This window comes from Nycticebus coucang, chromosome 11 (genome assembly GCF_027406575.1).
Source record: "Nycticebus coucang isolate mNycCou1 chromosome 11, mNycCou1.pri, whole genome shotgun sequence".
Taxonomy (NCBI): Eukaryota; Metazoa; Chordata; class Mammalia; order Primates; family Lorisidae; genus Nycticebus; species Nycticebus coucang.
Window position 1 is genome coordinate 20208842 of NC_069790.1, and position 15754 is coordinate 20224595.

Consider the following 15754-nt stretch of genomic DNA (forward strand, 5'->3'; position numbering starts at 1 on the left):
ATTTCCCCAAGAAATAAGTTTGCTGAGTCAGTCCCATAGATTTTGATAGCTTGTGCCCCTTTGTTATTCAGTTCAAAGAATCTTTTGATTTCCATCTCAATTTCATTCTTGCCCCAGTATTGTTCTGTAGTAGGCTGTTTAATTTCCATGACTTTCGGTAGGTTTAAGTGTTTCTCTTGTAATTGATCACTGGTATGTTTTCCATTTTTTTCAATTTGTCGAGAGCTATTTTGTGGCCTAAGATATAATCAATCTTTGAAAATGTCCCATTTGCTACTTTAGAAGGTATATTACTTAAATTGGGGGTAGAATGTTCTGTCGATGTCTGTTAGGCCCATTTGATTTAGAGTCTGTATTAACTACAGTGTTTCTTCGTTTATTTTTTGCTTTGATTTGTCCTGCTCTGACAATGGGGTGTTGAAGTCCCTGGATATTACAGTGCTGCTATTTATTTCTTGGCTTAGCTCTAGTAAAATTTGCTGGGAGCTGCTGTGTTAGGTGAACGCATCTTTAGGATTGTCATGTTTTCTTTTTAAATTGTTCCCTCATTATATAATGTTCCTCTTGGTCTTTCTTTACCATTTTTGATTTAAAGTCAATTTTATCTGATATGAGAATGGTTACACCTGCTCTCTTTTGGTGTCCATTTGTGTAAAATATATTTTTCCATTCTTTCACGTTGAGTCTGTGAGCATCTAAGAGTTAAATGTGTTTCCTGGAAACAACAGATACTTAGGTTGTGTTTTGTTATCTATTCATCCATGCATCTTTTGAATGGAAACTTTAAACTATTAATGTTAAGAAATAGAATTGATATGTGGGATACCATTCTGTTTGTCATGTTGGCTTGTACCTTGTTGCTCTGTTTCCCTTCTTATCCTTTTTTTTATGGCTAAGAGTTATAAGCTTTAGCTTTCATGAGCGATTTTACACTGGTGGCTATCTATTGTACTAATTTGTGTATAACGCAGTTCTAAGTATTTCCTGCAGCATAGGTCTGGTCATGACAAATTCCCTCAGTATTTGCTTGTCTGAAAAAGACTTAATTTCTCCATCATATACAAAACTTAGTTTTTTCAGGATACACAATTCTAAGCTGACAGTTGTTCTGTTTAAGAAGATTAAAGATGAAGCCCCACTCTCTCTGGCTTGTAAGATTTCTGCTGAGAAGTCTGCTTTCAGCCTGATGGGTTTTACTTTGTAGGGCAGCTGCTGCTTATGTCTAGCTGCTTGTAGAATTTTCTCTTCATTTTGACTTTGGTCAGGTTGATTAGTATGTGTCTTGGATATATCCTATTTGCTATGACTCTTCCTAGTGTTTGATTTCCATCTTATATCTGAATGTCTGGATCTCTGGTGATACCAGTGACATTTTCCTCAAAAAAGTTTTCCATGCTTTTAGCTCTTTCTTCTTCTCCCTCAGGGATACCTATAATTCAAATGTCAGTTCACTTCATATGGTTCCATAATCTTAGTTATTGCTCAGACTTGTTCAGACTCTTCTCTGCCTTTTTGCGTGACAGAGTTAGCTTTAGAGTCTTGTCTTCAAGCTCTGAGTTTCTTTGGTGCTGATTCTTTCTGCTGTGTTTTGAAGTTCCCTAAATTACTCCTTTATTTCTTTAAGTTCTATCATGTCTTTTCTTATTTTGTCTAGCTCTTCAGTGACTTTTCCATTAAATTCCTAAAAAAAAGTTTTTTGGCTTCTTTTTGTTGGTTTTCTACTTTCTCTCCAATCCCATTCATCTTATTTGCCATCCACATTTTGAATTACATTTCCGTCATTTCATCAATGCCGTATGGAACACTGCTGTAGCTCCATTGTGATCCCTTGGGTGTCTTGAGCTACTTTGTTTTTTCATGTTGCCAGAGTTCTTTTGCTGGTTTCTTCTCATCTGGCTCCTCTTCTCTCAGATCTGATTTAATAGGATTAGAGGGCATTTAGAAACCCCCCTGTTTAGTTGAGGGAAGGGAAGGACACTAGATGGAGCTTTTGGAACCTACTCTAGAATGTTGACCCATCACGGGAGGGGCAGGTGCAGTAAGAGCCCGTAGAGAAACTGCTGTTTTAACCCTTTCCCCTGTGCTTACCTCAGTTCAAGCCGGTGCTGATGATCTTCGTGTGGGATGGCTGGTTGTTCCCCTGATCATTGTTAGAAGTTTGCCCTGGGGCTGAATGCAACCCTCTCCATCATAGCTGTTGGTGTGGGGATTGCTCTAGCCAGGGTCACTCAATGGAGGTGACAGTGCAGCTGGGTGACTCTATTTGTGCAGTGGTTATGGAAGACCAGGCAGTGGGCTTTTGCATGAACTAGGTCCAAGAGTAATGTCTGGTTGGGTTGGGGGGTCCCAGGTGGAGCACCAAACCTAGGAGAGTTTCCACCAGCCTAGCAGCAGTGGTGGAGTTTCAGGGGTAGTGTCTTTGGGTCTAGGCTTAATTTTGGAATTTCTGAGATGTTATCCCAGGCCTAGCGGTGGCCCTGGAGTTTTAGGATAAGAGCCTCTGGCACCGTAACAGCTTTAGAGCTGGTTCTGGGGCTATGGGAGCAGAGATGCACCTATGGAATGGTGTTCTGCTTGTGTGGAGATTGTTGATGCCAATTGTGCAGGCAGGGTTTGTCTCAGTGGCCCAGGGACCCCATGGGTGGGCTAGAGCTGCTGATCAGCTGAGGTTCCCCCACCGCATACCTGGGACCTGCTGAGACTGTCTCTCAAGACTTCCAGATAGTGCCTGTGGCTTCTCTAGCTCCTCCTCTTTGCAGATCCCACACAGGAAAGGAGATGAATTCAATCCCCAGTCATAGGATATGATACAACACAGGGAGCTTCTGCTCTGTCTGCTCTCTCCCCAGCCTGGCAGGGGTGATACAAAGGCTACTGCTGGAAGGCTGGCTCCCAAGAGGACTTGGTTCTGTTCACTAGAGCCATCAGGATGAAAGGAGTAAATGATGGCACCCAGAGACAAGGCTGCAGTGGAGATGTTCACGTCAGGTTTATTGAAAGGGGAGGGTGACTTATATGGGCAGCACAAAGGTGGTGTCTGCACCCAGGGGCATTTAGAGACCCCTTTTATACGGGGCTGTAGGGGCTGGAAAAATTCCACAGCTTGTCTGGAAAGTTAGGGTCTTTTGGTGAGAACTTCTAAGGGGCTGGGCTAACCAGATCTTTTGTCTTTGTCTTGGGAGGTAAGGAGGAAGAGGAGGGGAAAGGGTTTGTACATGGCTGCATTGGGGCCCCCAACTAGAATGGAGTCTGTAGCAGAGACCCAGGACTGGCAGTCACAGGACCTTGCTGCACCTGGTCTCTGGGCAGTATCTCTGCACAGACTCTGAGCAGTTCCCAGATCAGTAGAGGGAGACCTCAGGCACTGGCAGCTGTGAGAAAGTCATACTCCCTTAAGTTGCTTATATTCAGCTGTCTTCCCCTCTTCCCAGCAGTGTAGATTATATGGGGAGCCCCAGCTTAGTCTCTGAGTGTAGATTATATGGGGAGCCCCAGCTTAGTCTCTGAGTTGGTGGGTGGTGCTTGTAAGAACCAGCCAGGCACTATTTGATTGAGTCAGTAGATTTTGTAATGAGCTATACAGTTGTTCTATCAGTGATTAATGTCCCACGAAAGAGTGCAGAGATTTTCTTTTGTGCCTGTAATTGGCTTTAGAGGTGGATGGGGAGTGAGGCTAGGTGGAGTAAGATTGGGTCAGTCTAGAAGGTTTTGCAAAGTCTCAGCAGGGCTCAAAGTTCATATCCCAGGTGCCCAGGAAAAGCCATTGGGAAATGGGCCAAAGTGGTCTATCTTTACTGGAAAGACTGCCTGTGGGGTAGGGGCCTTCTGTATTCATCATTACGACTGACAGAGTAAGCTCTGCCCCTCTTTGCCCCAGAGGCCCCCTCCAGTATCTGTTTGCAAACAGGTGTCCTAAAGCCTTGTGCTCCTCAACCTTGGCACAATGAGACTTTCCCATGGGGGGATGGGTGCTCCACCAGAGCATGGTGGCTCAGATCCAGTGCTCTTCTGTCAGTTCTGCCCGCATGAACTCCTTGCCTCCTGATTCAAGGTCTCAAATCTCTCCCTTGTGACCCCCAGTGCACAAGACTGGGCCAGACCAGATTGTGTCTGACCTGGACAGTGCTGGAAAGCAGGGACTCCTTGACTCAGCATCCATGGGTCCATCACAGTTCCCTAAGGGGTAAGGTGTGGGCTCCACTCTCTATGAATCCCAGACTGGAAGACACCACAGCTGAAGAGAGGCTGCTACTTCAATCCACCTCCCTGGCTGCAGAAGACAGGGAAGGGGCAGGAGATGAAAAGAATCTGTATGGACGAGAGCCAGGACCCCAGTCCTCCTCCCCTGGAGAGAAGCCTGCACGGAATGTCCAAGCTCAGGATCACACCAGTTCTCCACACAAGTCAGTGGTTGCAGCAGCAGCAGCACCTAGGGTCCCAAGGCTGGAAAAGCTTCAAACAATTTGATAGCCTGCTGACTACCGAAAGTGTGTGGGCATGGGGAAAAAGGACCCCCCTCACCCCTACACTGGGCTCCCAATCTTTCTGGGTTTGATCCTGGCCATTCTCTTTTTCTATTTTTCTTTTTGCCTTTTCCTGTTCTGCTTCACAATTTCTGTGAATTCCCCAGTAGGCTCCAGCAGCCCCTCTTCCAAACTACACCTGAGCTGTGCCCATTCCCCCCAACTTTATTTGTATCCCTTCCTTTGCTCTAGGTTGCTCCAGTAAGTGATGTCTTTAGTTGGCATCTTCTATCTCATAGGTTAAGTTTTTTCTTATTAATTTGAGGAACATCATAGTGTAATGGTGAAGCATGTGAATTCTGGAGTGTCTGGGTTCAAATCCTGGTCTGCCACTTGCTAAATGTGTGGTCTGGGAAAAGTTGCCAAAGTTTTACTTTCAGTGCCTGTTTCCTAAGGTCATGTGAAGATGGTATGAAATAAATCATGCAAAACACCAGGAATAATGCCTTCTATATATGTAGTAAGTGCTCAATGACAGCCTGTTATAGGACTCTTTATATTTTGCATATTAATTCTTTGATCATCATTTTCCCCTTGTCTGTTGCTTATGTCTGAACTTTGTTTATAGACACTTACCAGATAGGACTTTTTATGTTATTAAATCTGTTATTGTTTTCTTATATGAATTTTTTTGTGACCTGATATATATTTTTTTGAGACAGACTCTCACTTGGTAGAGTGCCATAGCGTCCTAGCTCACAGCAACCTCAAACTCTTGGGCTCAAGCAATTCTCGTGCCTCAGCCTCCTGTGTAGCTGGGACTCAGTGCCTGCCACAATGCCTGGCTATTTTTTTTTTTTTTTTTTTTTTGAGACAGGGTCTCGCTCTGGTCCAGGCTGGTCTCAAACCTCTGAGCTCAGGCAATCTGCCCACATCAGCCTCCCAAATCCTGGGATTACAGGGATGAGCTACCATGCCCCGCCTGTAACCTGATATTTTACCTGAAATGTTTTATTGAACTGATTGCTCCAAATATCAGTTCACATTTTCTTTACTCTGCTTTGATTCTGTGATCAGAATGTTTAAGTTTCGTTTTTGTGCTCACCAGACCACTACTCTTGTTTTTCTTTCCTGGAAGACAATCATTATCCATTCCTTTTTCACATTTCCCCTGAATAATGGTGTTCCTTCTGTTCTTTCTTCTCTTCCCGTATCTTACTACCAGGATGATCTTATTCACTCTAACAGTGTCAACAATCCCCTCCATGACACTGAATCTTTAGAGCAGTATTCTCTACTGTTTTCAGGGTATTTCTAACTACATATCCCAAAATCACCTTAAAATAAATTTTTTCTAAAATTGATCTTTATAGAAAACTCTCCATATATTAATATTAAGATCAAATGCTACCTAAGGGACACCATTTTTTTCTTTAACTTGCAACAAACAGTATGTATGGAATGTTTGTGTGAATGAAAGAATATAAACATTCTATGCAATATGCATAGTGTTCTCTGGAAGGACACACAAAAACTGGTAAAAGTAGTTATGACAAAGGGAGTAGACTTCCTTTTTAACTTGTGTCTTTTGTATTCTGTACCATGCTTATGGGCTTTCTGAATACCTGCTCAAAAATAAATGCAAGTCTACAAATAAATACAAGGCACCCTCTTAATCCCATCAAACCTACTCCTGGTTTTGGCAGCTATCACTCATCCACTCAGTCTCTGCTAAGGACTTTGGATGAGAATTTTGGGTGATGGAGGATGATCCCATCAGCATATTTCGATAAAATGCCTCAAAAATAGACTCCTCATCCACCTGTGCATTCAGTAGCACTCCTAAGAATACACAATAAGCAGAGTTGGGCTGTAGATAAACACAGACATGAGATACTCCTCTGGAATAACTCAGGAAGCCCCACAGCCCAGGGAGGTAGAACAGCCATACCACACACTTAAACTATATTTTTTAAGTAATTGATTCCTTTAGCCACTTACAAGTATTTATTAGGATAAGAGGTCATAAAATATACTCTTATAACATACATAAGAAAAAACACATTTGAAAGAATACAAAGTAAAATGATAGGAGGTGACAGAATTTAGTGTTTATGAATGAGATCTTCAATAACTTTAATAATTCAGATAAAATTCAAAGTGTATTTAAAAGTGGAGACCATGCTTTATAATATTTTATAATAATCAAAGAAGATATTAGGCTCTTAAAGGTGATACATGACTTAATAGTTTTTCAAATGATTTCAGAATGGGTTCCTAGATCCTTATAGGAATATTAAAAAGAAAAGACAGAACTTTGGCAAGCCAAGTATTAACCCATAGCAGCTTGGTAAAAGTTTACTTTATATAAAGATTCTTCAATTTACATTTGTTTTTGTTACAGAAGCACAAAAAAACTGAACTAATATGCTAATTACATTTCAGGAGTCTGCAAGCTATATGGCAAAAATAGTTATCTTACTAAAGCCTGTATTCTATGAAAATGTGCACCACACTGCATACAATAACGGAGTAAATATAAACCATGTGATTATTAACTCTTCTATATAAAATCCTTACCTGCCAAATGTCATACAATCCCCTCTGTCTACTTGTCTTTTAGGGTAGCCTCAGGTTTTAAGCCAATATACATTTCTATTTGAAAAAGTTCTCATCTCTATGACTAAAAATGATTCTGTAAAGGCCTTAACATTTTTTTTTTTTCAGTACTCCACTAAGAAGTCCTAGCATGACCAATAAATGATGACAAACTTTAGAAAAAACTACTGGAGGCCCGAGATCATCAAATCTGAGAGTTTTGTCTCCAATCCCTGGAAGACCTTGCTACTTTGAGACCCATAGCTCCAAGAAGATCTAGCTCAGAATTTTCTACTTTTAAAAAAATATTTTGTCAGAAATAACAGAATAATTCGATTTCTAGGAAAACGGGGCTTTTAAATTAAGATTTAGCAATACCAATCTATAATAAATTTACTTCCAATTATTTAGGAATGACAGAAATCAGTTCAAGTTTTATATACAAAAGATATAAATACTGCATATTTATTACATAGTGAACATTGGCACAAACCCTTTCATATTTAAAGCATAAAATGCAATCAGCAAATCTGATGCTCTTCATTGTGTTTCTTAAGATCCATTTGTGCAATACCTCAAAAAACTTCTAAATTGCTCACAATTTAAGGCTTTCCGATGGGTTTGTAGCAAGCATCAGGTTGCCAGAGGCGAATATCAACAAGAACTTGATTGAGTTTCTGCATCCAGAGATCCCGCTCTTCTTTAGTGTCTGCAGACAGCCAGTTCCTATCGGAACAAAACACAAGAGGTCAGAATTCTCTTCTCTTCATGCCATAACTCCACGTACTCTTACTAGAAAAAAAAAAAAGAATGACTAAACAAACCAGTCACATGAGTTACTCTTTCTCATCTTTTATGGATGGTGATCATTAATCTCTATGTCACTCTGTGGAGTTTGTTTTTCCCTCTTGACACAGGTGAATTCAGGGAACCTGCAAAGTTAAATGGCCTACTATGGTTGCATTTGATAAATCACCGAGTTAAAATTTAAACTTAGGTCTGTTGACTCCAAAGCGCTGTTGCAAAATATTGCCTCCCCATGTGATAAAGCATTTGTAGTTCAAATGTATAGTCTCTATTTTGAAGTAGGCAATGTAGATCAGAAAAGAAATCTTTTACACTGAAGAAGAGAAAGCTAGTTAGCTTCATTAGTAGAGATGACAGTAAGATACGTTAAGTTCAGATATAAGTATAGGTAAAAAATGCCCTGTAAGGAAACAGACCAATATGGCAAAGAAGAATACAGAACCACAGAATGTTTATATTCTTTTGATTTAAAAAGTGAGAGCTAAGTTTCAGGTGATCAAGCAAAGCTGAAGACTCAGCCAAACTTGAATTGAGAATGCACCTCTCATAGGCTGGGGCAAAGGAGGACCATCCACATTATTATAATGTTATAATGGGAAAAAATACAAGTAAATGAGGTACAGGGTAATCAGAGCAACAAACAATCTAGCTATTTATACCACAGAGGAAGGTCTATAAAGAAGTCTAAGAGGGGGTGGTGCCTGTGGCTCAAAGGAGTAAGGCGCTGGCCCCATATGCCTGAGGTGGTGGGTTCAAACCCAGCCCTGGCCAAATACAGACAAAAAAAAAAAAAAGACGTCTAAGAGGGCTTATGCAGCTGGTACAAATATAAAGTTATCTGGAAAATGTGAGTAATGTTTAACAGGGCTAAAGTGGGCTGCTGTGGCCTGGAACTATTTGGGTACAGCACTTTGGTTGGTCCCCCACTGACTGTGGCTATAGACAGCATACCCATTAAACAAAATGGTTGTATATCCATTTTACCTCTCCGGCCCTTCTGAAACAACGGTTACATAGAAGGTTCTTGAATTTCCAAAGAATGGGCCCTCTATCCAGCTATTTTGTAAAAAAAATGTTAGTTTGGGCGGTGTCTGTGGCTCAAAGGAGTAGGGCATTAGCCCCATATACCAGAGGTGGTGGGTAGGGCGCTGGCCCCATATACCGGAGGTGGTGGGTTCAAGCCCAACCCCAGCCAAAAACTGCAAAAAAAAAAAAAAAAAATTATATCAAATTCTAAGTTTTATCACCTAATCAGAACTCTGTACATTGAAGGTGGTCTTGAAGTTTCTCTTGGGCATATATGCAAAAGAACTTATCTTAGACTTAGCAATAAGCTTTTGTATCTTATACTTGAGCTCAGGGTTGATAAAATAAGTGACATTCCCAAGAGTTTTATTCTGTTAATCTCCAATCATAAATATGCAGAATAGAATGAGGTTGTTTTTGTAAATCTGATTAAATGAGGGTATTTGGGGAATGGAAAAGAAGGGATGTACAAAGTGTCTTTGAATAATGGTTAACTTTGCAACTATACATGTAGTCTCTTTATTCATTTACTTATTGAGACAGGGTCTTGCTCGGTCGCCTGGGCTAGAGTGCAGTGGCATCATAATAGCTCACTATATTCAAACTCCTGGGTTGAAGAGAGCCTGCTGCCTCAGCCTTCTGAATAGCTGTGCCTCTAGGTACACACCCACCATGGCTGGCTAATTTTTTAACTTTTTATAGAGATGAGGTTTCACTATGTTATCCGAGTTGGTCTCAAACTCCTGGCCTCAAAGCAATCCTCTGTCTCTGCTTTCCAAAGTGCTAGGATTATCCAGAAGCCATTGCAACTACACATAAAGTCTTTAAACTTAATGCAAACATTATTTAGCTAACTGCCTTGAAAATGCCAATACTGTAAGTATATTAGAAACCATGATTAGCTAAGATATAACCTGAAAATTACATTTTTCTTAACTATGTTATCTAGTTATTCTAGATTATTCTCTTACTGCTGTGTGTTTGTTTTCTAACATCATACCCTTTTCAAAGATAAAGATCATCTCTGATATTTCTTATAGTGCTAAGAAAATAGTGGGCAACCAATTATTTAGTTGATAGAAATATTTATGGACCAATACATACTTGGTGACACAGAGAGTGTCTCTGCATTGGCTGACAAGGGTCTCTCGGTCATCTTCTCTTTGTGGTCGGACGGTAATTAATTCAAAAGTGTTGCGTCTTGCACAAAATTCTCTATTGGCTGGTTCTATCTGATGACTGGTACAATTAGCCAGATTTATCCTTCCTATGGGACTCTTTAAAAAAATTTTTTTAAGTATTAGGTAGAAAATAAAACTAAGTCATTAAGCATTAAGCAATATTCAAGTTAATACAAATTAAAATTTAAAAGCCATTAATTTAAAAATTAAAATTTAGTTTTGTTACACTTAAACATATGCAATATTTATTATTTCTTGTTGAATATAAAAATAGAACCCCAAAATATCAAGTGATAGCTCTTGCCAACTATCCTACAAAACTCTTTATGATAGAAAACTTCAAACAGAAAGTAAAAAGAACAGTATAATGAACCCCCAACTATCTTCAACAGTTAGAAACACATGTTCCACCACCTTTCATCTATAACTTACCCATTTCTCCCCTTTTTATATAAGGAAACCTAGACATTGTATTTCAAGTGTACTTTTTATGTATCTGTACCAGGCAAGGCCAAGCAATTGCTTTGGATTGTTGGAAGCCTAGTTATCCCTATGGTATAAGAGCAAAAGTGGAGTTAAAAATTCATGAGACCAAATGCTTCTGCAAATGGGAAAAAGGATGTATATGGGCACAAACAATAAACAGACGAGTCAATAAAAGTGTCAACTTTATTAGAATTTTAAAAAAAGAAATAAAAGGAAATACCCCATTTTAAATTGTTAGATTATGTGAGTCTAGAAAGAAGGTAATAACCTCTGTTGATTGGTTAGAGGTTATTGTGAGTAATAGAAATTCTTATAGCCACTAAAGTATAAAACGATCTATTTTTGGTCTGGCAGTTTGATAATAGCAATCAGAACATAAAACATTGAGCCTTTTCTGAGCCTTAAATTCCACCCCCCAAAAACATTTATCCTAAGAAAATATATAAATAAACATACAAAGTTACTGCTTTTTCATAGTAGTGAAAAATTTGAAACAAATTAGATGACAATAGGCAACTATTCAAACAAATTATGGTATTATGTTTCCAGCCAATACGGCATAGTAAATAGTCTGAAAGTCTTCCCATTGGATAACTCTCCAAATGTTAGATAACTGAACTCAAAAGAAAGTAAAAACAAGACTTCAAAGACCAAAATCAATGAGAAAGAGAATGCAGAGTGGTGAGCTTGTCTGGACCCTGGCTTCCCTTAGCAGTGGTTCTCACCCTGTGGGTCTAGACCCACAGGAACTGTATTAAAGGGTTGCGGCATTAGGAAGGTTGAGAACCACTGCCTTAGGGCATTTGACCTAGGCTCATGCAGATAAAATGATATGAAATAATTTCTAATATTTGTTTTAAAATATCCCAGCAAAGCAGTAAGAATAAAAAAGTATGTGTGCTGTGAAGAGATAAATAAAACATGAAAATTAATAATCAGTGATTCTAGGAATTCATTTTACTTATTTCTGTTTTGTGTACCTTTAAAATTTTTCAATTAAAGGCCAGGCACAGTGGCTCACACCTGTAATCCTAGCACTTTGGGAGGAAGAAGTGGGTGAATCGCCTGAGCTGAGGAGTTTGAAACCAGTCTGAGCCGGCGTGAGACCCTCTCTCTCTAAAAATAGAAAAAAACAGCTTGGTGTGGTGGTGGGCACCTGTAGCCCAGCTACGTGAGAGCCTGAGGCAGGAGAATTACTTGAGCCCAAGAGTTGGAGATTGCTATAAGCAATGAAGATATGGCGCTCTACCTAGGGTGACGGAGTGAGACTCTGTCTCAAAAAATATATTTTTTTAATTATATAAAGTAAAATATCTATATCTATCTATCTATCTTTCCATGCATGTGTGTGCATACAGAAAAAACAGGCCAAGAATAGTTAATAGTCCCCCACTTATCCGTGGTCTCGTTTTCTGCAGTTTCAATTACCTAAGATGAACTGCAGTTAGAAAATATTAAAAGGAAACTTCCAGATACAAACAATTCATAAATTTTAAATTGCATGCTGTTCTAAGACGCATGGTGAAATCTCACACCTTCCATCCTGGGATAGAAAGTCTCCCTTTGTCCAGAATATCCATGTTGTATCCACTGCCCACCTATTAGTGACATAGTAGCTGTCTTGGTTATCAGATTGACTGTAGTGGTATTGTAGTCCTTGTGTTCAAGTTACCCTTACTGGACAGAGAATGGCTCCAAGGTGCAAAAGTAGTGATACTGGCAATTCACACAAGCCAAAGAGAAGCCAGAAGGTGCTTCCTTTAAGTAAAAATGTGAAAAATGTGAAAGCTCTTAAATTAGTAAGAAAAGAAAAACAACTGCTGAGGTGCTGAGATCTAACATAAAGGCAATTCCTCCAATAATGATATTGTGAAGAAGGAAAAAGAAATTCTAGCTACTTTTGTTGTCACAAATCAAACTGCAAACATTATAGCAATAACACCTAATTAAGTTAAAAGACATTAAACTTGTGGCTGGAAGACATGAACAGAACGGCATTGTGAATGATGGCAGTTTGGTTCAGCACTATCCCTGGTTTGGGGCACTCACTAAGGGGCTTGAGATGTATGTACTCCCCTCAGATGGGGAGAACTACTGTACCTTACTAAGAACAAGGTAGGAGACTGGCCTTAGCAGACATTGGATTTATTTTAAAACTATGGTCATTGATATTGGGACAGAAAAATAACTAAAGAAAAGAGAATAGAGGGCAGCGCCTGTGGCTCAGTCGGTAAGGCGCCGGCCCCATATACCGAGGGTGGTGGGTTCAAACCTGGCCCTGGCCAAACTGCAACCAAAAAATAGCTGGGTGTTGTGGCAGGCACCTGAAGTCCCAGCTACTCGGGAGGCTGAGGCAAGAGAATCGCTTAAGCCCAAGAGTTGGAGGTTGCTGTGAGCTGTGTGAGGCCACGGCACTCTACCAAGGGCCATAAAGTGAGACTCTGTCTCTACAAAAAAAAAAGAAAAGAGAATAGAAATCCTAAAAATAAACGGGCACATAATCATATCTTGGTACATATCAGAAGAGGCTTTGTGGATCAATGTGGAAAGGACTGACCTCATTCAATGATGTTGACCTCATTCAATGATGTTGTCATCATTGGTTATCCAGACAGAAAAGAAAATCAATTCTAGGTAAATTAAATATGAAGTATAAAACTCATTAACTTTAGAAGGAGGAGGAAAGAGCCAAGGAAGGGGAAGGGAGGGGGGAGGTTAGGGTGGAGGGAGGGTTATGGGTGGGGCCACACCTATGGTGCATCTTAGAATGGGTACAGGAGAAACTTACTAAAGGCAGAATACAAATGTCTACATACAATAACTAAGAAAATGCCACGAAGGCTACGGTGAACAGTTTGTTGAGACTATTTCAGATTGTATATGAAACCAGCACATTGTACCCCTTGATTGGACTAATGTACACAGCTATGATTCAACAATAAAAATAAATAAATAAAAACTTTAGAAGGAGGTATAAGAGAAATCTTTATGATGGCAGGGGAAGGATAGTTTTCTTAAAGAAGACTCAATAAAGCAGAGACGAAGCAACAGATTAACAGATCTGATTACCTCAACATTAGAAAATTCTGATCATGAAAAGACAATATAAAGATAAAAGACATGCCAAGACTCAGACTAAAGAAATATAATTGCAATCCACCAAAAAAGATTTTCAAAATAGATACAACATAGACAATCAATTCATAGGAGAGAAAATATAAATGGCCATACACACAAGAAAAGATGCTTATTCTAGTAATCAAAAAGATACAAAATAAAAACAAAATGAGATAACATTTCACATTTAGTGCTGGTAGGGAAATGAAAAATGGAGAACTATTACATACTACTGGTGGGGAAAGTAAAATTGTACAACCACTTTTGAGAATCATTTGACAAAACCAAGCATCAAGTTAAATATGTACAACCCCTCAGCAATATGTACAACAAATATGTTGTAAATATGTACAACAACTCAGCAATTCTACTACCAAATCAAACTCAAGAAAGAACTCTTATCCATGTTTACAAGAAACTCAATCACAGCTGCACTGTCTGAAATAGTAACAATTTGGAAATAAACTAAATGTCCATAAATAGTAGAATGAATAAATTGTGATGTTCTTACAATTGGACTACTATACTACCGAGAAAAGAGGAACAACTAGACCTGCACGTGTCGATCCTAATTTCACAATCCATATTGATATTAAAAAGGCTAGTTGCATAATACATATAATTTATTATTTGTATCATGTTCAAAAACATGCAATTGCGATAACATATATTGCATATATATATATATATATATATACAGGCTGAGCATCTCAAATTTGAAAATTTTAAAATCCAAAATGCTTCAGAATTTGAAAGCTTTTGAGCACCAGCATGATGCTCAAAAGAAGTGATGACTGGAGCATCTTGAATTTCGAATTTTCCAGATTAGGAGATACTCAACTAGCACGTATAATGCAAATATTCTAAAATTCTATAAAAAAAAAAAATCCCAATCCTGAAACATTTCTGGAACCAAGCACTTCAGATAAGGAATACTCAATCTATATAATAAAAATTTAAAGTAATACATAGGAATAATAAACATTTTAAGATAGGAACTATCTCTGTGGGGGACAGAGAGTTACATAGAGAGCTTCAACTGGACTGATTACACAGAGGTTCACTGAATTTTCCGAAGGCTTTTTGAATGTCTTAAACCTTTCATAACAAATTTTAATAATATTAATAATTTTAATGACTACAATACATTTAGCTATCAAACACATTATAGATGTATATTTACTGATGTGGAAAGACATCAGAATATATAAATCAAGTATAAATCATGTTATAAAAAGCATGCTGCCTTTTGTTTTAAAAAGATTCATAAATGAATATGTAATTATTATAGAATATATTTTAAAAGTTTAGTAGCATACACAACCAAAATATAAAAGATAGTTATCTCTGTTATGGATGATTTGATTTTCCTTTTTAATTCTGTTATTTCCATTCTCCAGTTTTTGAATAACAAATGATCTTACTTGAACAATTATATTAACTTATTTTAAAATGAGATATAATTTTACTTCACAAAATCCTACTGTTAAATTTTAGAAACAAAACCAAAATCATTGACTTACCTAGATCTGGGATAATACAGTAATAACAAACCACCCATTACTATTTTATAACAGATGTAGATAAGGCAACTAGCTAATAAAATATGAAACTAAATTTAACATATTTGCAACTAAAAATGTCAACCAAAAAAATGAACATTCCAGCAGAAAAGAATGAAAAATACACACTATAAGGTATTTTAGGAGTGGTCGAACCATGGAGAATGAATAGGATATAAAATTTTCATCAAATATCCAACACAAACACTGTGGTCTGTAACAAGGATATTTTTGATGGCTCAGTAAGTACACACATAGAGAAATTTGAGTGGGTGGTAAGGGTGAGAGGGAACACTTGCATAAAACACTCCGTGAAAGTCAAATAGAACTTTTACCACTAACTAGTACTAGTTAAATTACCTTTCGTTTTTCATCATCTGGATAAGTCCAATAAGAGATACAGTTTCCAGAAAGAACACACCATCTTCGATGCCAGGCACCAAAACCACTAACATCTTCAAATATGGTCTGGAAAAATCAATTAAAATGCTAGCTTTAGAAATTTGAAGAGTAT

At 38.4% G+C, this 15754-nt stretch overlaps 1 protein-coding gene across 3 annotated transcripts in view; it reads right to left on the bottom strand.

Moving 5' to 3' along the window:
- Positions 1–6447: 6447 nt before the first annotated feature.
- The window catches only part of ANLN (anillin, actin binding protein), a 90542-nt gene continuing 81235 nt past the window's right edge, over positions 6448–15754 (bottom strand). For 2 of the 3 annotated variants that reach the window (XM_053608824.1, XM_053608823.1), the window contains 3 exons: positions 15601–15708; positions 9999–10171; positions 6454–7787 (listed from right to left, as the gene is read on the bottom strand). In XM_053608824.1, the coding sequence (XP_053464799.1) occupies positions 7664–7787; positions 9999–10171; positions 15601–15708 (405 nt within the window). In that variant the 3' untranslated portion in view covers positions 6454–7663. Of the gene's footprint in view, positions 7788–9998; positions 10172–15600; positions 15709–15754 lie in introns of all 3 variants that reach the window. The other variant, XM_053608826.1, reaches the window with a different exon arrangement.